The sequence below is a fragment of the Biomphalaria glabrata genome, chromosome 6 (genome assembly GCF_947242115.1).
Source record: "Biomphalaria glabrata chromosome 6, xgBioGlab47.1, whole genome shotgun sequence".
NCBI lineage: Eukaryota > Metazoa > Mollusca > Gastropoda > Planorbidae > Biomphalaria > Biomphalaria glabrata.
This window is the reverse complement of record NC_074716.1, coordinates 18071850-18094290: the sequence shown is the minus strand read 5'-3', so window position 1 is coordinate 18094290 and position 22441 is coordinate 18071850. Positions and strand designations below refer to the sequence as shown.

Genomic DNA, 22441 nt, shown 5'->3' with positions numbered 1-22441 from the left:
GTCCCGAAGGAAGATTTCTTGTCTACGTAGTCCTCGGTTGACATCCCGTTTGTCTCTCGAGCCCATCGTTATCAGCTGCTCTTCAGCCATCCATTTAGAAGTGTGCTTAGACCCTACATCCACCCAATGCGATTTGTTCGAAGCAAAGCTGAGGCCTGACTTGGCATGGGATGAACTTATCTCTGTGATGTACAGCTTCCAATGTACATACATGTGTAGACTTGTGTTTGGGTACCATTCAGAATTGAAACATGCTGTGATGAGGATCATCGGGAATGTAAGAAAGCTGCTTTGTTTTTTTTGTTCAACTCCTGCTGAGTTTTATGATGTTTAGAGTGTGGATCTTCAATGTTAAACCAAATTAAAAAAAAAACCGAACAAACTGAAAAATGTTTTTGTCTCGTCCCCTAAATTTGTTTTGGATTCGGTTTTAAAAGTAGGCCTCGAAGTAGAGCATTGGGTAAGACAAAACGTAGTGTTAGTTCATGTACGAGAAGTTTGTTGAAAACCAAGTTGACAGTATTTCTCGAATGCTCTTTGGAGTTATTTTTGGAGTTCTGCGCGTGTTTATTAAACCGTCTTACAGCGTTGGAGTGTCTTATGTAGCCATATGTCCACTAGTCTAAGTGACTGCACTTCAACTTACACAGTAGTCACATGGGGACGTGATGAGTCAAAAGTTGCGACATAGGAGATGAACGAACGTTTTTGTTACAATGGTTTTGGTTGGTTAATACGTCTAGGCATTTTCAGAAGTTAACTCCGATGACCCAAACATCAAATTCTTGTTTAGGGAAAAAAAAAAGAAATGAAAAGATTGACCAGGCCAAGCAACAACACTCTTTATAATTTAAAGTCAATAATAAATGGACAGTAGTAGACTTAACGTAAAGCTTGAAACTTATAGACGGGATCCCGAAATAAGCTCATCTCCTCTAGATATTTATTGCTTCAAATAGAAGTATCTAGCGTCATCAATGTAGAAAGTTGAAGCTACCAGAAGCCAATGTATAAATAAACATCCCGTTTATTTCTTTTGCGACATTGACGCATTGACATTAAGATCAACTACGTGTGGGCTATCTTAAAGAAGTATGTTGACCCATAAATCAGGTAGTTTGCTGCATTCGCGTTTTTTTTTTTCAATGACGCGATGGCATTAGAAAGAAGTTGAAATGACGGCATAAGAAAGAAGTGATGGCGATATTGAGAGAATTTCATTGTTGATGGAGTTAAGACAATATACATTTTTTATTTTGACTGTTTCTGTTTCGCAGCACGTTTTTTTTAGCGGCCCCCAAAAGGGGAAAAGACGCTATTAGTTTTGTGTGGAATGTCTGTCCGTCCGTCCCGTTTAGATCTCGTAAACTAGAAAAGATATTGAAAATCCGACATAATATTTTAGACCATTAAAAGTTCTGATGCAATGGCTACTTTTTTCTTTTCTGAAAGCGAAAAAATCTATTTTTTTTAAATCACTTATGCAAGCAGTTTTTTTTTTAAATTAAAATACACCACTTTTACAACTTCACTATTAATAGTAACAAACACGGTAGGCTCTCTATTAGGGGAGATATCAATTTACCATATTTTTAACACATTTATGCAAACGGTTGTAAATTTTTTGTAAAATATTTTTTTTTTACATTTGTATTGTTAAGTTATGTAAGTTCTGTTATACTAAGTACTATATTTACACACAAAAAAATGTTTGCTATTTTTTTTCAATAAAAAAATCTATTTAGTATGCATATAAGTTGGACATAATTTAAAACAACAATTAATAAGTAGTTTTTCATATTATCGTCTGAACTGCCATGTCACATGGATACTATAAAGCACTTAACCAAAGGAGAAAAAAAAAATTATTTTTTTTTTACAAAATGTTTTTTCTTGAGGAAAAAGAGATTGGCCCTTTACAAAACAATTAGATCAATTAGATATTCATTATAAGTCATCAGTTAGGCCAGGTTCACATCTAACTTCACATTCACTTTCACATATCCTTTGGTCTGCTGGGGCACCACACAAGATCTGTTAACCTGTTTTCTCTCCATTCTTCTCTGTTATTTGTCTTTGATAGAATTTCATTCTAATAATATTGAAACCTGACTTTTTACCAGCCTGGGTGGACCACTTCGGGGGCCGATTTTCAGTTTGTGTGGAAGCACGGCTAGGTGCAACAAAAATAGCGTCAACTTTATCAAAGAAGACAATGCTGTCCAACCACAAGTGTGTCACATTTTTATTTCTGTCCTATACTTATAAAAAGGCTCGTAAAAGTCATTTTATAGTTATTTGTGTTTTAATGTCTTTGTTTTAAAACTTACTACTAATACAAAAAAAAAAGGGTTATAGCAGCATTTGTTTCTGCTTACATCACTAATCCATAGACTACGTACATTAGCTAGATTATCTCATAGATTTAATATCTATACTATAACGTAGAAAGTTAGGCGTATGTATGTATGTATGTCCCGTATAGAAATCAAAACCATTTCACCAATCTTGATAAAACTAGGCATAAATGTTCCTTGGGTACTAACTGGAACCGTAACGTATGTATTGTAACCCTAAAACAAAATTAAGACCCTCAAAAAAAAAAAAAAGTTACCCAACTCTATGAAAGTGATACTATTTCTTGGATCAATGCCATGTTCACCATGTTTAGATCAATAGGATCTAGATCTAATTTTTAAAACTACACTTTGCACAGACAGTTTTTTACTATTTCACATGAAAATACTAAATATAGTCTATTTCATTATTTGATAAAATTAAGCTTCAAATTTGTGTTTCAAAAACATTTTTACATAAATTCGTTCTTTATATCTGCGAATTTAGAGGTCCTGGCGTACTTTATAATCCCATTTATTTAACATTTAAACCCGTTTTAATTGTACTTAATATTCTTTTCATCTCGCGCTCCTTTCGTTTTAAATAGATATGAATGTATCGGCTAAAACGGATAAACCCATTTTCTCAAAACTACTTTTATTTTAGTGGCGAAAGAGAAAAACTTGAAATGATCAATAGCCAAATTTAACATACATCTAAATCCAATCCACTAGATTAGTAAACACAAACTAAGGTCCGCAGGCCGCGGGTATGTCCGGCTAGTATATATGTATATAAAATAATTTAGTTTCTCTGACGCTTTTTATTCACCGAGTCTCTCCCCCTCTCTCTGCGCGCACACACACAGTTTTCTTTATACATTGGACTTAAAGCAATCCCAAATCTTCTCTATAATAAATTACCGTTTTTTTTTTGTTTTTGTTTTTTAAATTAGAACTATATTTCCATCTCGTTACATACTGTTTAATTACCCGACAAACTGGCATGACCACAATATCAGCATTGAACTTTAGGGAATGTTTCTTGTCAGTAATTACACAGTAAGAGAATGTTGAACAGATATAGATTACGGGTCGTTGACTTTAGGCACCAAACTGCTGGTAGTTGTAGGCGTATTAGATCTTAACTATAAAACTTCCAATAACTTGAATAACTTCCTTTTGTGAACAAAACTAAATAGAACTTTTATTATAATATAGACAAAATCAACTTCTGATAAAATGAAATACATGTATTATTAGACATAAGTAATAATATCTTTTAACAAAATCTAACTCACTACATTAATAAAACAACCTTTCATTGTTCTAAAGTCGTCTGTCCTCAGACCAAATGACGACACTGCCACCTATGTTGCATCATTCACATCCGATCGCTAACCTCTTCCCACCGTCACAATATCAGCACACACACACACACACTCCATAACACTGGTATTCTTGTCAGTAACTACACGGTCAGAGAATGTTGAAAAGATTTAGATTACGGGTAAGATAAAAGAGCAGACGTCAATCTAGATGTCATTGAAAGATGTCGTGACCAGAATCATGTAACAGTTGTATTTTTTTTATAGAAGTGTGTGGTGCCCCAACGGCCTAACAGACTAGAGAATAGGTGATAAGATGCAAGATTGTATAACACTGACCAAGAATTCAGGAAAATTATACTTTTTTTTCCCAAAAATGTCACTGAGAGATAGAAACTATTTGAGAAGGAGATTTTGTAACGAGATTCTATGTGGTCTGAAACGTATTCAGCCGACTTGAGATCCCTGGCTCAGTTTCTAGTTAGTGCAAATCCTTGAATATTTTTCTCGAGGAAGCCTAACACACGTGTGCACTGCACATGTTTGTAAAGTCATTGTGCGAATCGAAAAGTTGACTGTTTTGGGGCTTTTTGTAGTGGTACCATCGATTTTATCGTCATTTCTGTCAGATGTATCTTCTACGTTCATGTTCTCATCTGGTCCCCCCCCCTCATCCTCCCTTACTCCTACCAACGTGTAAATTATCTCATTAGTAGTTCAAAGCCAAGTTGATTTCGATATATTGACTTGGCTACATAATCACTGATGCGCAGTGACATTCCCTGGTACTAGGAGCAGACCGGACTAGAGCTTTACGTTTGCTACGGTCTCGTGTCCGGTCACCTTCCTTTCACCCACTCCCCCCCCCCCCCCCGCCTCTCTTCCGCTCCAGCTAACCCTTCGATATAGGTCACGACCTCGTTTCACCTCTCCTTGGATTTCCCTAACTCTTTTCTCTCTCTCTCTCTCTCTCTCTCTCTCTCTCTCTTCGTGACATTTGCTTATTAACTATCTCCACCACTCCCCGCCACCCTCAAGAAAGAAGGGTCGTTGGATGGTTGCTGGTAGAATTCTGTAGTCTTTGCAATTGAACTTTTAGACTCAAATATATAACGTTTTTATATATCTGAATATCAGTATGCCTATTTTATGTGCTATTCCCATTTATATATCTGAATATCAGTATGCCTATTTGATGTGCTATTCCCATTTATATATCTGAATATCAGTATGCCTATTTGATGTGCTATTCCCATTTATATATCTGAATATCAGTATGCCTATTTGATGTGCTATTCCCATTTATATATCTGAATATCAGTATGCCTATTTGATGTGCTATTCCCATTTATATATAATATTTAGATAGTGTGAGAGAAAGATTGTTAGAATGAAAAATAAAATATATCTCATCCACTGATCTGTCTATTGTGTCAACTGTGGTGTCGGTGAATGGTTTGTCTTCAACTCTATTTCAATGTTGTATATTAATGACCATAAGGAAATTCATGTTAGTTCTGTACACTGACTGTAAACGTGGCGTCCAAAGAGAAGACGTGAATGAGCTTGTGTCCGGTATGCACTGAGCCGCTGTGCAAAGGTAGATACGATTTGACCATTATCTAAACTCTGCTTTAAAAGTCCACATTCCAGGTGTTGCCGTTTTTTTTTTAACTGGACCTGACTGATAAACTAGCAGCATGTCTGTCTTTAACAATAGCAGGTTAGACTGTTAGTCTGTCCTTAGCAGTAACAGGTTAGACTGTTAGTCTGTCCTTAGCAGTAACAGGTTAGATTGTTAGTCTGTCATTAGTAGTAGTAGGTGTATCTAGCACTGGTTCATTGGTACAGACCACAGATTCCTATGCTTTAGGAGTGGTTTGAAGTCAGTCCATGGTGACACAGTTGGGGCGTATGGCAGCCTCTGATCTTTTCCCCACTTTTATCTCTTCAAACATTCATAACAGAGCTTCGGGAGTTTGGTTTTCGTAATCAAAACTTGTGTGGGATGGTTTGGGATATATTGTTATTTTCAGAATTAAAGCAGGCGTGGGGTGATCGCCATTTCTGAATCAAGGCATGGTAACTTCTTTACTTGTTGTCTCCCTTTCTGTGAATGTATTCAGTTCTCGTGTTTAATAGTGTCTGTTGTTTCCTATCAATGAGATAATTTGACATTTAATTGTGGGATGGACTTCAAATCTTAAATTAAGAAAAGATTTTATTTTTAAACAGAAGTCAACACTTACTGACATAAGGAACTGCAATAGTCGCAAAAGAAGCACAGACAGGCCTTCTCTTCACTTTTGTCTTCTCAAAGGTGTTATCATCTCACACATAGTCTTAAATACAATGATCAGCAAGCAATAAATAAATACCTCACAAACTCAATTTCTATACTTCTGGTCGTGTTTATATCTAACGCTATAGAGATATAAACATGTAAGGACAATATTTCTCTCTTTTCAGTGTAAAAAATTTTTTTTTTAGCAATTATTTACAAATAGAACTCTTGGGTTAGATATAACTAAAGTAATGTATGTGTTCATGATTTTGTTTGCTATATATTGATTTACAGTGGAAGGGCCAACTATTAGTAAATATTAAGAAGAACACATGGAAACAAACTCGAAATGTCAGAAATGGATGACACGACAGATGAAACTATCTCGAATCATTCTATTTCAGAAATGGAAGACACGACAGATGAAACTATCTCGAATCATTCTATTTCAGAAATGGATGACACGACAGATGAAACTATCTCGAATCACTGTATGTCAGAAATGGAAGATACGACAGATGAAACTATCTCGAATCACTCTATTTCAGAAATGGATGACACGACAGATGAAACTATCTCGAATCACTCTATTTCAGAAATGGAAGACACGACAGATGAAACTATCTCGAATCACTCTATGTCAGAAATGGAAGACACGACAGATGAGACTATCTCGAATCACTCTATGTCAGAAATGGATGACACGACAGATGAGACTATCTCGAATCACTCTATTTCAGAAATGGAAGACACGACAGATGAAACTATCTCGAATCACTCTATGTCAGAAATGGATGACATGACAGATGAGACTATCTCGAATCACTCTATTTCAGAAATGGAAGACACGACAGATGAAACTATCTCGAATCACTCTATGTCAGAAATGGATGACACGACAGATGAGACTATCTCGAATCACTCTATTTCAGAAATGGAAGACACGACAGATGAAACTATCTCGAATCACTCTATGTCAGAAATGGAAGACACGACAGATGAGACTATCTCGAATCACTCTATTTCAGAAATGGATGACACGACAGATGAAACTATCTCGAATCACTCTATGTCAGAAATGGATGACACGACAGATGAAACTATCTCGAATCACTCTATTTCAGAAATGGATGACACGACAGAACGTGGCCTAGTACTCGGTCTATAACTGAGAAGTTTCTGGTTCTAGACTAGAACTGTTCTTTTGTTGGTATGGGAAGTTTACTGTCTGCTACGTTTTAGTAGATAAGTAGCCGTAAACTTCTCAGATAAGTAGCAGTTAAACTCTCAAATAGATAAGTAGCCTTTAAATATCAGATTGATGAGTAGCCGTTAAACTCTCCGATAGATAGGTAGCCGTTAAATTCTGAGATAAGTAGAAGTTAAACTCTTAGATAAGTATACGTTAAACTCTTAGATAAGTAGCCGTTAAACTCTCAAATAGATAAGTAGCCGTTAAAGTCTCAGATAGATGAGTAGCCGTTTAACTCTCAGATAAGTAGCTGTTAAATTCTGAGATAAGTAGTCGTTAAACTCTCAGATAGATAAGTAGCCGTTAAACTCTCATAAGTAGCTGTTAAACTCAGATAATAGCCGTTAAACTCAGATAAGTAGCCGTTAAATTCATATAGATAAGGTGTCATTAAACTCTTTGATAGATAAGTAGCCGTTAAACTACTAAATAGATTAATTGCCGTTGAACTCTCAGATAAATAAGTAGCCGTTGAACTCGCAGTAATAAGAAATCGCCATATAAGTGTTTCGATATCTGAGAAATTGACATGGACCACATTGTGACATGCTGCAGACACTGTGTCAGTCGGCGAATCAAATTCAGTTGTATAAACAGGTTCTATTTTCGAAAAGATAGAACGATTGGAAGACAAAAGGATTTCAATCTCAACGTGTATAATTCATTGGAACTAGTTTTTCATTCTATTTTAACCCTTAGTGTGCTTCTGGGGTGATCTCTCACAAATGTCTGGTTCTCTTTGAGACGCAACTTTATTGTTGGTGTTTTGTTGTCACCTGTCTGTGAAATACGAAAACAAACTCTGAGAATTGCTGAACCTCCTATGGTGCATCTAAAACAAAGAAAAGTGCGAGTGCTGAGGTGTATGAGGGAAGACTTTCAGGCTTGTTCAAAGATTGGAACGATAGAAATGTTTTCTTTACAATGTGGTTGAGCGTTGGCCTACGTGTTCCCATGCAGTGCAGCCCCAAAACTGTACCCCCGGTAGTAGAATCAGCTGGAGTTTATTTCTAAACGTTGTCATTCAAGGGTTTCGGAAATTCTCAAGTTTTTTCGAAATTCTTTTTCTTTTTTTTTTTATTTTCTCTGAGACCTTTTGGTTGGTAAATAGAATCGTTTGATTTCTAGACCACTCGTCCATCAAGCAAAGAGAATGTTTACAATGAGACTGACCATAACCAATGTGCTCGCCTGTTTCTTGTACATTCTACATCAAGTTTTTTTTTCCTTGTAAAATATACTGCAAAATCCTGTTGGTTATTTTTGTTTCTTCTATGTTATGTTCAAGTCGTGTTCCTATTCTCTTTTATCTTGCTATCTTGAACTCTTGAAATTCACTTGATCTTGGCTTCATATAGTGTTCTGGTTAGGGTGCTCATGGTTAAGAAGAATACATTGATAATCAGGACAACGCGTTTCTTGTTTTTAATTCTCTAGTCGTACTACGTTATTTATTGCTCGTGCTTTTGTGACGTCTGTCTGTCCAGAGATATTGAAAACTTTCAGCGATATTGAAAATTCCATTTACCATTACGTGTATTATATTTAAAATTGCTTTTTTTTTTGGTCTTCTCAAACTGAAGCCTTCTGTTCTTTTTTTTTTCAAATTAATTTGTAATATATTGATAAATAATTATATTACTGTAATATAGTAATTTGGCAAATTGCATAAGAATCGAAAGGATTTCTGTAACTTACACGCATTTATTATGTATCATATTTTTAGTATCACGTTTTTAATACAGTAATAAAGGCAAAGGGCACAATCTTTATTTGATTACTTTGTACTGCTCCTTATTAATTGATCTCCCTAAGCAATGTGTTCAATAACTTGAAATCCCTGTACAAATGTTTCTGCTTGTGGTAGACTAGATCTCTATGTTACAGGGAAATGAATGTGTGCATTTTCTATTCCGTTGAATTTGAATAGAAGTATTAAAAAAAAAAACAAAAAAAAAACTATTATTATTTATCTCCCTTGTAAGAAGCAAGTTCTGACCAAATAAAATCACAGATGGTCCAATGCTATCAAAACTAAAGGAATACAACGTCACGCAAAATGTCAGTGAATTTCATATTAGCAGACGACACAGCGCTCATTCGACCTGGTATTTGTCTTCCTAGAAAAACGATTGTCAGATCAGCGCTTTTATTTCTTAAAACTCAAAACCTGTTCCGGTTGTTATTCGCTCATTGAAAACAAAAATGCACTAGCCTATCTGGTGATTTTTACATAGCAATGAGGACACAGCAGGCAAATCGTGTGAGGAGTTTGAGAAATTGATTGGAGACTTAGGTTGAATAATTATGTGAGGAAGAGCTTGGTTTGAAATGTTGACACGCACACAAAACCTGTATTCAATTCATTGCTCAGAAATCAACCGAAACTCGTGTATTTTTTACAAAGCTTCTATCAACTCACTCTGTCTGTCCATCTGTCTGGTCAACAGTTTGAACATATTTTTTTCCCTCCCATTTCCCATTCTCGGATCAAGTTAAAACTTTGCACAATTTTTCATTGAACCTGACAAGTTATGAATCAATAAAAAAAAAATTAAACAAATAGTAAATTTATTGTTGGTAATTAATTATTTTGTTTGATTTCGAAATAAGGGGAATAAATGCTACTTAAAGAGAGGTGTGGATATATATATATATATATATATATATATATATATATATATATATTGATTTAATCCCTTTATTACGTTTATTATTTATTACGTTTTGACTCCTTCTTTTTTTCTACCACTTCCCATTCTAGGATCAAGTTGAAATTTTGCACAATTATTCATAGTCGATAACAATACACGAATCAATCCAAAAATTAACCAATTAGTTAATCATTTAGTACTAATTCATTAATTTTGTTTTATATAGCAGAAAGGGAGCTAAACCCTGTAATTTTCAGATAATGGCATTAGTTGGCGGTTCTTTCTCTTAGATGAGTGTTTTTTTTTAAACGTATTCTATTTGGTTGTTTGGTGAATCTGATCTCACAATGATTGTGTCAGTTAGGAATCTGTTGAGTTACAAGGTTTGAAAAATACAATTGCTCAGTACGTTACTACGAGTCCCTGAGGATAGTTTTGGGGATAGTTTGAACTTGAACTAATCGGTTTATCAGCCAATGGCTTTACCACTTTGCCAACTTGTTCTATACGCATATCCTGCTTATCTTTCAGTAACATAAACATGACCATGTTTTATAAAGGCCCAGTTGTTAAATAAATATTAAACCTGTTATTCTGTTGGGAACTGATATTTCGTCTCTACGTTTGTTGCCGGGGTAATCCTCACTTGACCACTTGGTTTATACATGACGTGATGTAGTACTTTGTACGGGGTCGAGATGCCCCTTCTTCATTCAGACTTCTAATGCTTCTGTCCGGAAAAAATATCTTCATCTGACATAACTTGTTTCTTTTTTTAGGATAGCCACGTGACAGAACGTTTTCCTGTCATATGTCTTTGTGTCAGCAAACTGTCAGTGCACACATGAGCTCTTTGTCCCTTAGGTTTAATCTTTCACACTTTGTGTATCTTTGTGTGTTCTGTCTTCACACATTTATGTATCTTTGTGTGTTCTGTCTTCACACATTTATGTATCTTTGTGTGTTCTGTCTTCACACATTTATGTATCTTTGTATGTTCTGTCTTCACACATTTATGTATCTTTGTATGTTCTGTCTTCACACATTTATGTATCTTTGTATGTTCTGTCAATAGACCTTGTTTTTAATAACTTAACTAAATAAAATCTAGCTCTTGTGGTATGAAAAGAGAGTAACCTTTTAGGGATTACGGGCACGACATGGCCTAAAGTGTGCCGATGTGCCAAAAAACTCAAATTCAACTTCTGTCTTTACACTTGTATGTATCTAGGTATGTTCTGTCAACTTCTGTCTTTACACTTGTATGTATCTAGGTATGTTCTGTCAACTTCTGTCTTTACACTTGTATGTATCTAGGTATGTTCTGTCAACTTCTGTCTTTACACTTGTATGTATCTAGGTATGTTCTGTCAACTTCTGTCTTTACACTTGTATGTATCTAGGTATGTTCTGTCAACTATATATATATATATATATATATATATATATATATATATATATAGAGAGAGAGAGAGAGAGAGAGAGAAAGGAGTAGGTTATACTGCTTTACAGGTGTTTAGTTGGTTTTGATTGAAGGTTGAATTACTATATAAACTCTTACTGTCCTACTCTTGTACTTATTTCCCCAGTTAGTCACTATTTAAAAATATGAAATCCTGACCCACCAATCTATATCTAATCTATAAATAGAGAGAAGAATGATAGAATAGGCTTGGCCCTCTTAGACGAGCATAGATATATTTAGTAAACCCATTGAGAAAGCGTTCATTGAAATCAATTAAAATAGTGTGTGTGTGGGGGGGGGGAATAAACACTAGATCTTGCTTTTTTTTTCTTAAAAATTCTTTTTTTTTTCAGCCCAATTAATCTAATTCGCCGAATTGTCTCAGTACAGCTTCAGATTTCTTGGGAAAACTCGAGGCTCTTGTTCTACTATTTGGTTTGAGCACTGATTTAAAACTCTTCATTCTGCCTCTCCTCTTGTTCTGCGCTCTACGAAATCACCACTTGGCATAAGCTGGTGCTGACTTAGGTCACGTAACAATAGTCTTTAGTGTCGTCTTTGTCTTGTCACACTTTGTGTCAGTACAGTTGACACTTCTTTGTCTTGTCACACTTTGTGTCAGTACAGTTGATACTTCTTTGTCTTGTCACACTTGGTGTCAGTACAGTTGACACTTCTTTGTCTCGTCACACTTTGTGTCAGTACAGTTGATACTTCTTTGTCTCGTCACACTTTGTGTCAGTAAAGTTGACACTTCTTTGTCTTGTCACACTTTGTGTCAGTACAGTTGACACTTCTTTGTCTTGTCACACTTTGTGTCAGTACAGTTGACACTTCTTTGTCTTGTCACACTTTGTGTCAGTACAGTTAACACTTCTTTGTCTTGTCACACTTTGTGTCAGTAAAGTTGAACCTTTTTGTCTTGTCACACTTTGTGTCAGTACAGTTGACACTTCTTTGTCTTGTCACACTTTGTGTCAGTACAGTTGACACTTGTTTGTCTTGTCACACTTTGTGTCAATGAAGTTGACACTTCTTTGTCTTGTCACACTTTGTGTCAGTACAGTTGACACTTCTTTGTCTTGTCACACTTTGTGTCAGTACAGTTGACACTTCTTTGTCTTGTCACACTTGGTGTCAGTACAGTTGACACTTCTTTGTCTTGTCACACTTTGTGTCAGTACAGTTGACACTTCTTTGTCTTGTCACACTTGGTGTCAGTACAGTTGACACTTCTTTGTCATGTCACACTTGGTGTCAGTACAGTTGACACTTCTTTGTCTTGTCACACTTAGTGTCAGTACAGTTGACACTTCTTTGTCTTGTCACACTTTGTGTCAGTACAGTTGACACTTCTTTGTCTTGTCACACTTGGTGTCAGTACTGTTGACACTTGTATGTCTTGTCTATTAATGGAATTAACTCATAAGTACGTATGACGCGTAGCTTGGCTAATGCTTTGAATTCTAACCTTGTTATTCGACTGAAATTTGTAAAAGATTTAAATGTTATTGGCCTCCTTCAGTCGTAGAACGACTAGGGTTCATCTCACACACTTCCTCTTGTGGCTGTGGAGCCCTATTTTGGAGAGACACTCCCGTCCACAAATATCGCAGGTTAAGGCGGCTTTCGCTTCGGTGGTACAGGAGCTGGCCATTTTTCGCATTGTACGTTTTTCTTCCAGAGCTGAGGCCCATGTTTTTTTTTGCTGTCCATAGCTTTCTTAGTCACTGTCTCCATCTAGTGCGGTCTAGAGCTATGTCTTCCCAATGGTCAGTATTGATGTTCACTGATTTAATGTTACCATGTTATTTCAATGTCCTAATTGTGTCTGCATGATATTAACATTAAACATGACTGAATCCAATAAGAAATGTAGACAGTACAATAGAGTGTTAATTATGTGAACTTTGGCTTCATTCCTGCCTTCATGACCTATGCGCCTTAATGCAACTCAGTTTTAAGTCAACACCATGAAACCTTCTAAGCTAGCAGATCATTTGAGAAGATGACACCCTGATAATATAGATACAGATTTGAAATACTTTCGAACAAAGTTTAGAATAGACCCACAGTGGACACAATGTTCGGTTTAACACAAAAAGAAAATGTGAGCATCTTTCAATATCTCTACTTATAGAAAAATTAGTAAAACCGCACACTGTATGTATCAGCTCTTCTGGCTTCAAAAATATTATAGATGTGCATGATACTTGTCGGATAGTATGGAGTATCATTAGAACATTTCTAAGTGTTGTTTTTTTCTAGAGCAAAAAGGTTTCAACAAGGTTGCGAATCTTGAACTAAAAGCTGGATATCTCTAACCGAGAAGTCTGAATATTAAACCTAAGTGAAGCCCAATATTGACATTTAGGCACTTTTGTGTTTGAATTCATGTGCATACAGTTCATTTTATTTCGTGCTCATGTGAATGTTTTAAAATAAAGATCTATAACTTAGAAAACAGTGAACAATCACTTTTGACGATGATGAATTTTCCAAAAAAAAAAAAGCATAATTAGATAAACAGGGGGTCTACCGAAAACTGGAACACTTGGCAAAGGATATAAAAAAAATCCCCCCCCCCCCCCCCAAAAAAAAAAAAAAAGTTGAGTCAATGTAGAATCAAGTTTGCACAGTTACAACTTTGACTAGCCAGCAGTTCTCACGATCGTCTTCACACAATTTCTTTGACAGCTGAATTGTTTCACAGTTTCCCAGCCTTGAGTTGAACAAATAATAATCCGACTTTTGCAAAATTCTTTACGTAATACCAAAACGGCTGTTTATCGAAGTGTTGTTTTTTTTTTTAAGTTAAAAGATTTTATACTGTTTTATTTTCTGCCCTAACCATTTGTGGAGAATTGAGTTTTCCTAGCGCTTCAGTGAGACAGCACTAGACCTACGACAAGAAGGATGTGTGGCTGAGTGACATCAACCGCTTGCTACCTATTAAGAGGTCTTAGTTCATAACCCGACTTGAGCTGAGTCGTGTTTGCTGAGCACCTAAAGGCAGCACGGAAAACTTTTTTCAGATACCCCCCCCCCTTTTTTTTTTAACATGTCCACAAAAGAGATTAGACCCTAGCGCACTGAGAATGTTGTAGCTGCCATTAGAACATGATAGATGCGCTGCTCCAAAGCAAGACCCAAACAAAACTCGCGCTCTGCTTACCTCGCTCTTTATTTCCAACAATGTTTTCCTTACAACTAGGTCAGACTTGAATGGCTTAGCCCAAACCTGCACTGTCCATTTGAAGTCGAACTCAACGGCCGTGTGACGCCATGGTACGCAGGTTTCCTTGGTAGTCCTAGTTTGAGGCTGACCGAATTACAGCGCCGTGGCATAGTTTGAGTTTGGTTCCCCTCGGTGCGGCTAGATACTAGGACAAGGGTGGGAGATAGGATCGATGGATGCTGCGTCTGGCGGCCCTGCGAGCAGACGAAACGAACCTCCCTTTGGCCTTTGTGTCAGAAGCCGTTTCTATTTTTAGTAGCGGTGAACTCCTACCCCTGGCCCCACATTTAATCCTCTCTCTCTCTCCGCGCTATTCGTTTTTTTTTTTCTTTTGGACCATGTGAATTGAATGTGTGTGCGTGTTTGACTGCTGTTTTGCATATGTGGTAGAGCAGGCGCGAGCTTGTGTGGGGTTGCGACTTTCTCCATTGCTAGCTCTCTCCTCTCCTTCGCCCTTCTAGCATTTATTAGTTGTTAGTTCTGTCAAGGCACTTGGGGGGATCGGACCCCAAGTTGTAGTTTTTTTTTGTACATACACTTTGCGTGCCTGTGTTTCTGTTGTACACTTTAGTGCTATTTGTTGTTGTTAAGATTGTGTACATACCTTGTGTTCAGGTGCTGAAGGAAGTCTTGGGTAATAACAGATACTTAAGTTGTCGCTTTTCTTGGTTTTTCTACCCAACGTGTAAGGGTATTGGATTCGAACACATTGATAGACAAAGACGTTTCTAGAACGTACCAGATTTTATTTATTTATTTTGCTTTCTACATCTCTAGTCCATGGCATCGTTTGGAAACGTGGATCTCAACGTAGTATTTAATAAGCGGGCCTTCATTGTTGTTTTTTCTAATATGCATTTATTCATAAGTTTCCTAGATACATTTATAGTTTGAGAATCTAGATTGTAATGTAATAATCGTGTCTTAATAGTTTACATTTTGTTAAGATTTCTGCATCCTTGGCCGTTAATGAGCTGCGTACGAATGCAGAGTGTGCGTGCTTGCGTTGTAGGCAAGTGTTAGCCGCTGTGTGAAGGGCCTTGCCAGTGAAGAGATGGCCTAGAATCTAGCTGTGCCATTCATTCGATATCTCTCTAATCTTCCTCCATAACTGGCTTCTAGCTCGTCACGAACCTTGGAAAAGCGAACGATGATATAGGAGCTAATCTCATATAGGCTTCCTTCTTCCTATTTGGTAACGAAATCAAGTGTCTTTGCTAGTTATGTGCAGTTCGATCTAGCTGCTCTATGTTTCTAATAAGTGCTGCTCCTTCCCATCCTTTATCTCTTTTGTCCTTGTCCTGCACTCTACAGTTTTGCATGGACTTTGTTGTCCGGTTCATTCAGCTATAGTTGACACCAACACTTCGTTACATTTTTAAAACGAGCTGATGAGGATTTTTGGTTTTGTTTCATTTCATTACAAAATAGTTTCACTATAAAATGGCTTCTAGTGGTACGTGTAGTATGTTTAAACCAGGGGTCGTCAACCTTTTAGCGCCACCGTGCCTTAGTAGGACTTACCCATCGTACCACTGGCGGATCCAGGTGGAGGTCATAGAGGCCCCCCCCTTTTTTTTTAATGTCGAACCCTATTGGAAAAAAAGGGGGGGGGGCAGCCTTTGCAGTCCCGTATACTAGACAACTTAAACTAGATCTAGCTTAGTTTTGCAGGTTGACATTTTTGTAAGGGAATGTTGTCGGAGAGTTCTTTAGTTGTTTCGTATCCCTAAAGCGCCTGGTTTCCTAGTCATGATTGGTTTCTTATTGTCTCCTCGCCACCTCTTGACAAATCATGTCAGAAAACAAGGCAAATCTACTCAGTGGCATCTTTTCTTTTGACCACAGATAACAATAACTGATCATTGAACCTTGTAAGACGAGAACATTATATGGTATATAAAACATATCTAGATTGACTTTGAATGCCAAAGAACTTGTGAAACAAATGTCAAGTGATGTTGTGACATACGTTGCTCCACTAGAACGGCGTATCTCTCACCTCTTCAGTACAGCACCAATGACCTTTTCCAATTTGGGTTTCATGTCTTTGACTTGACTACATCTATCTTCGTCTGCTAGATCTTCACAAATGTCTACTCAAGACATGACGACGTATTGTTTGACAACAATCTCATGTGTCTGTGTAATGAAGCTACGTACAAACGTCCTGAATTGTCCAGCCTTTTTTGGGAAAGAAATGATGTAACTCATCATGGGGGGGGGGGGGGGGTTAGGCTTTGTATTGAGATGATTCTATTGCAATGAGGCCTGAAGAGTCTCAGTTCTACTCAGGTACTTATATGCTTCAACTAGTTCTACATTCTCTCTCTACCGTAACGCGTTCATTTTTTTTTTTTTTTACATTTATGAGTAGAAAATTATCTAATCTCTACTTTTCAATGCTATTTATTTTATGCAACAATTGTGTAAAGTCTTAGCTATAAGCCAATAAGAGTGCAAGTCTAGGACATAGGAGAGTATGTCGCGAGCACAAATCACCATTTGAAGGAAACTCCTTTGCACGGTCATTTAGGACGTATTGAAAGTGTTAATGTAAGCTGTTTTTCACTATATCTGAAATCTTTGAGCTCAATGTCTTTGAAAGTTAGTGTGTAATGTTAGGTTCATTAGTCATTATTGAGGAAATCCTTTTTTTTTTTCGTTTGATTCAAAGGCGACGAAACGACTGTGACACTCATTTTGTTCCATAAGGTTGTGTAGGCTGTTGATTAAACTATTTCCTTCTACTCACACCAGGTCTACCAGCTTTCCTCCTGAGCTTCACTTCAACAACAAAACAAATTCCCTGTTTGTGTTGTACCTTCTAAAACAGTGTTACCAATATAGGCTTTTTTTTTGTGTAATGTTTCCGCTGGTACAATTAGTCAGAATGTCAAACATGAGAGCAAGCATTTCTTCATGTACAGTAGTTGGGTGAGATCCCTAATTGGGATGGGGGGGGGGGAGCTTTTGTTATAATCTAGTGTTATAAAGTTTCAGTTATATAGCTTAGAACAGATGATGAGTGTCCTTGGACATTGTACCCTTGACATTGTAGTAGGTGTAGAGCATTAGTGCTCACTCAGGCTTTTAGCAAAACAAAATAATTGTGTAGATTTGTTTTGTATCCTTTAAAATCTTTTTCTTTTTTTTTGTTTGCGTGAGTTAATTGCTTTATAAGTCTGTGTGCCCTCGGCAACGAGAAACTAGTTCCCACTAGCTGTTATAAGGTACCGGTACCCAGGACAGCTGAATACATTTCCATTCTCCAATGGAAGTTTAAAAACTCATCCTGGCGCCTCATAGGAACATTCTTTATGTGAGCCACGCGTGAACACACCCCTTAGTAGACTCTGTGCTAGGCCATTACATGTGACGTCATGAGCAGTGGTCGCTTCCTGAAGACTCCCATGTTTAGAACGTGCTTGGGTGTAAGCATTCGCCCAGTTAGTGTGACGTTTGAACTTATCAGTGTATATTTAGTAACCGAGCGAACACTCTAGGAAGTTGTTGAGCTAGACCTAGTGGGAGTTTTCCCATTGCTTAACTTTGGTCTCATTGGTTCAAAACTGAGCTCATCCTATTTCCTCTTCTTCTTACTTGCTCAGCTTTCAGGGAAATCAAACGTCTCTTCAAGCTTTCCTTCTTTCATCCTTCACGTGCTGGACTCTCGGATCTAATTCTATGTATGGTACACAAGTCACACTGTGTTTGATCTCTTTGAATCCGCAGATTTCTTGGGAGAAACTCTTTGAGCGTAAGTGATTTTTTGTAGGGAATATGTACCAGGGCTTTGTAAAGTACCCGTCTGATATGTTTGATGGTGTTTTAATTACTCTTTTAAATGGTCTCCATTAGTTCATAGTGATTATGATTGTTAATGATTACTTGAATAATCAAAATTGTTTGGTTCATAAAAGAAAACCAAATATTTTTAGCGTTGTGACAGCTTGTACCTGTAGAGTAAGGAAACTTTTGGAAATCAAAGTCTATCATTGATTTTGTTTGTCTCTCTCTCTCTCTCTCTCTCCATTTATACTTTGTTTTTTTTTTTTTTTTTTATAGGTGAAAAGGGTTGTAAAACTCGGTAATATTTAATATAAGTTTTGATTTGTGTAGATTTTCTTGGAAACATTATCTGGTACTAGATTTGTTTTTTTTTTTTTTGACTCATTATCTGGTATTTGTTTTGATTTGTGTAGGTTTTCTTGGACACATTATCTTTTTTTTTTCTGATTTTGTAGGTTTTCTTGGACAAGTATCTGGTATTTGTTTTGATTTGTGTAGGTTTTCTTGGACACATTATCTTTTTTTTTCTGATTTTTGTAGGTTTTCTTGGACAAGTATCTGGTATTTGTTTTGATTTGTGTAGGTTTTCTTGGACAACTTGACAAGTATCTGGTATTTGTTTTGATTTGTGTAGGTTACCTTGGACACATTTTTTTTTCTGATTTGTGTAGGTTTTCTTGGACAAGTATTTGGTATTTGTTTTGATTTGTGTAGGTTTTCTTGGACACATTATCTGGTATCTAATATGTGTAATTTTTGTTTTGGACACATTATTATTATTATTTTTGTTTTTTTTTTTGTTTTTGAAACCGTATTTGTTTTGATTTATGTAGGTTTTCTTGGACATAGTATCTGGTATTTAATTAGCATAGATTTTCTTGGCACAGTATCGTGTATTATAGTATAATAATATTATTATTGTTATATAATAAAATAAATCTTACATTATTGATATATGGCTGTAAATGTGGCTTTCTTCCAAAAAGCTTGTTTTACAAAGTATTTTTAAATATTTGGCTTGTTTAAAAGAACTAGTTTAATGTACAGCTTCCACAAGTTTCTTCCTGTTTCACACTACACTGAATTGTATTTTAATCATGCACTTTCCTATTTTTTTGTTTGACTTGATTCCATGTTGACTTGGTCTGCTAGTTCCGACCTGTCTGTGGCGGTATGAAAGAGTTTTAGTACGTAGCCCCTGTACGCTCCTAGTGGCAGTGTCGTGGACAGACGACAAGATCGATAATGCGGTTAAGACGGGAGGCAGAGTTAGTCAAGGGGAGAACAGTGGCGTTCAGTTTCCGGGGAGTGAGCTCGTTTGTCATCGGGATGTGAAAATAGGATAGCATGTTTCCGGACCAGTTCTGTCAGAGTAAGATGAGACTAGACTGGAGGGAATGCTCTCATCAACATAGCGTTGCAGTGATGTTGATTTGTAGACATTGAATTGTTGTCAACATGTTTGTGTCACTAGTCCGACAACGTTATGCTCTGGACTCAACATGCTGACAATTAGAGCTTCTACACACATGTCGGTAAACACAATCGGAATTTTAAAAAAAGTCTTTGGAAAGAAGTGGTTCACAAACTTTCAGATTAAAACTCCTAAGACTTTCCCTGTATCAAGGTGTTTTGTTTGTTTAGGGCTTAACATTAATTTGATAGAATGTTAAGTACTTCAATCTGTATGCCACCAAAACATTACTCAATCGCTTTCCACGTGTAAGCTACTCTGGGAGACGAGGAGAGACTGAGGCCTCACTTTAAGTTACAGTTTAGAATGCTCAGTATGAACTTGTGATCTCTTCACACCTAGTGCAATCTCAGTCTGTTTCCACCATTGGCCCACTCAGGCCTAGTTAATCTCTGCTGCACCATATGTGCTGCTGGATTGTGTGTGTGCTGGTGAGATGGTGTGTTTCTTGTCCGGGGCCACGCATAAAAATAACCTGGAAGAAAATATATTTCTATGCTTGGATGATCTATGGCTATGTATCGCCCAGTTTATTTCTTTGTTGTCTTCCTTGACATACCTCCTTTAGGTGTGGTCAGTCTGACCGATAGATAGGCAGGAGCAATTTCTAGTCATAAGTATACAAACATTGAAGAATAGTTTGTGTACATTTCATCTTTTTTTTTTTTTTGTGTGGCCTTATTTTGCTTGTTCTAGAGACATACATTCTATTGGATTAATTGTTTAGTGCCGGCTCGAACTTATGTTCAGAATTCAAAATATAGAAGCAATGTTTCTTTGGTTTGAATAGAGTGAACGGTTCAAAAGAAAGAAGAATGCCAACTGTAGATGATGTGCTAACATTCTATGTAGTGTAACATTCATTATAGACTAGTAGGTCAAGAAGGCGTTCTGTACATTACTACACTAGACGAAATAGTTGACAAACCCCGGATATATAGAGAGTAAATCGACACTGGTATTAAGTCTATTTTGTAGAGAGCCGTTGGTGTAGTGTAAGCCTTCCTTTGGAACGACCAAATAGATCAAGTGAAGCCTAACCAATGTCTAGCTCTCTCTCTCTGGTCTGTAGAGACTTGTTCGTTTGACTACTTGACACTAGTGGGGACGTGCACATGGACTGAAGTGTCACGGTGAACTGTACATGTGTGTCGTGTACCTTGTGCTGTGCGATCACGTGACACAATAACTGACAGACAGGCGTGCGCCATGACAGTCGACAATGCAATGTCTGAAGGCGAACAATGTAACCCAGACATAGATACAAGCCACACCGTTGCTTGAAAAAAAAAAGCCGATCTAGGTAGACTAGAAATAGGTCGGAATATTCAAAACAAAACACCAGATGAGGGTAAAGAGAGCCGACTGCCCTATGTAAACGGCTCGTGTCGCCTCCTTGCACACACACAAAAAGGGGGGGTGGGGTGGGGAGTATTTATTGTATATAGACTAAATATTGCTCTGATTTTTAATGTTTCTCGATTGGCTGTAAATTAAGACTTCGTTATTTCTTCACATTGAGAGTAGCTTTAAAAGGAAGACCCGTTGGATAATTTCTTTTTTAATTACACTAGAACTGTAGAGATCAACAATCTATGGAAGTGGGGAGGCAATAGAACAAAGGTTTAGGGCAAAAATCGATTGGTAGGAAATGTGTCTCGCTAAATGAATGGTGTCATTGATTCGCTTTCTATGTGTGTTGTTGCAGTGTGGTCTGAAGCTGGTTCTTCTACTCCTCGCTCACTTGGATAGAACTGCCGCGCTGATTCAGCTGTTGCCATTCACTAGACTCTGATTGACGAACACTTTTCTTCTGGACTTCATAGAATGTACATGTTTCACATTTTCTGTTGGTGCACAATGTAGCAGTGAACATAGTAACTTAGGTTTGTGTTGGTTCCATTGGATGGCGTGTGCTATTTTTAATGCGAGCTGTGACACCGAGTAATCAAGCCGCATGCTTATACGGCAGAAGGCCGGGTGGCAGTTGCATCACCAGGCCTACCTGTGGCCTAGAAAAAGTAGGTCAAGCCCACTGTCATTCCAGCCTCTACCACGGCGGCGTCAAAGTCGAGGTATTCGCTGTCACGGCAGAGGTGGACAGTCGTCGAAGGTGGTGTTACGTTCGAGGGCGCTGCCTCCATCGGCGTCTCCCAATCTTGATGGGGATTATCCGACTGGGCCCCCTGCACCGAGGGTCAGGAAAGGCAGCAGTGGAGGCGAAGAAGTGGACTCGCCCATGTCGTCCTTCACCTCAGCCTCCTCGACCAGCAGTCGCAACTCTCTAGAGGAGCTGTCCATCACATCCTCCCCGTCAGGTCGCAGTCGTAGTAGCAGTTCTGAACGTGGAGCTTATTCTCCAGATCGCAGGCTGACAAGGGGCCAAAGCGGCGTCGGCGAGGACTCTCTGGCGCCATCTCCCATGGAAAAGAGACCCCGTGTCCTTGTCCAGAGAACACTGAAAACCTGGTTCAGAGTTGAGTCTCGTGCAAGGAGTGAGACCAGGTAATTATGCATCTAGGTCACCTTGTTGTAACCATGTTGTCAAGCAACATTAGTTGTAGGAAACCCTGTTTTGTCTAAATGTTGTTCACACACACACACACACACGCATGCAC

At 37.5% G+C, this 22441-nt stretch overlaps 1 protein-coding gene across 7 annotated transcripts in view; it reads left to right on the top strand.

Annotated features, from left to right (window-relative positions):
* LOC106058695 (zinc finger protein jing-like) overlaps window positions 1-22441 on the top strand; it is a 55011-nt gene that overhangs the window by 8101 nt on the left and 24469 nt on the right. For 2 of the 7 annotated variants that reach the window (XM_056033970.1, XM_056033968.1), the window contains exon 2: window positions 21532-22328. The exons of 1 other annotated variant lie outside the window; for it this stretch is intronic. In XM_056033970.1, the coding sequence (XP_055889945.1) occupies window positions 21781-22328 (548 nt within the window). In that variant the 5' untranslated portion in view covers window positions 21532-21780. Of the gene's footprint in view, window positions 1-14880; window positions 15192-17544; window positions 18318-18824; window positions 22329-22441 lie in introns of those variants that run through there. 4 more of the 7 variants (XM_013216166.2, XM_056033969.1, XM_056033967.1 and 1 more) reach the window with 4 other exon arrangements.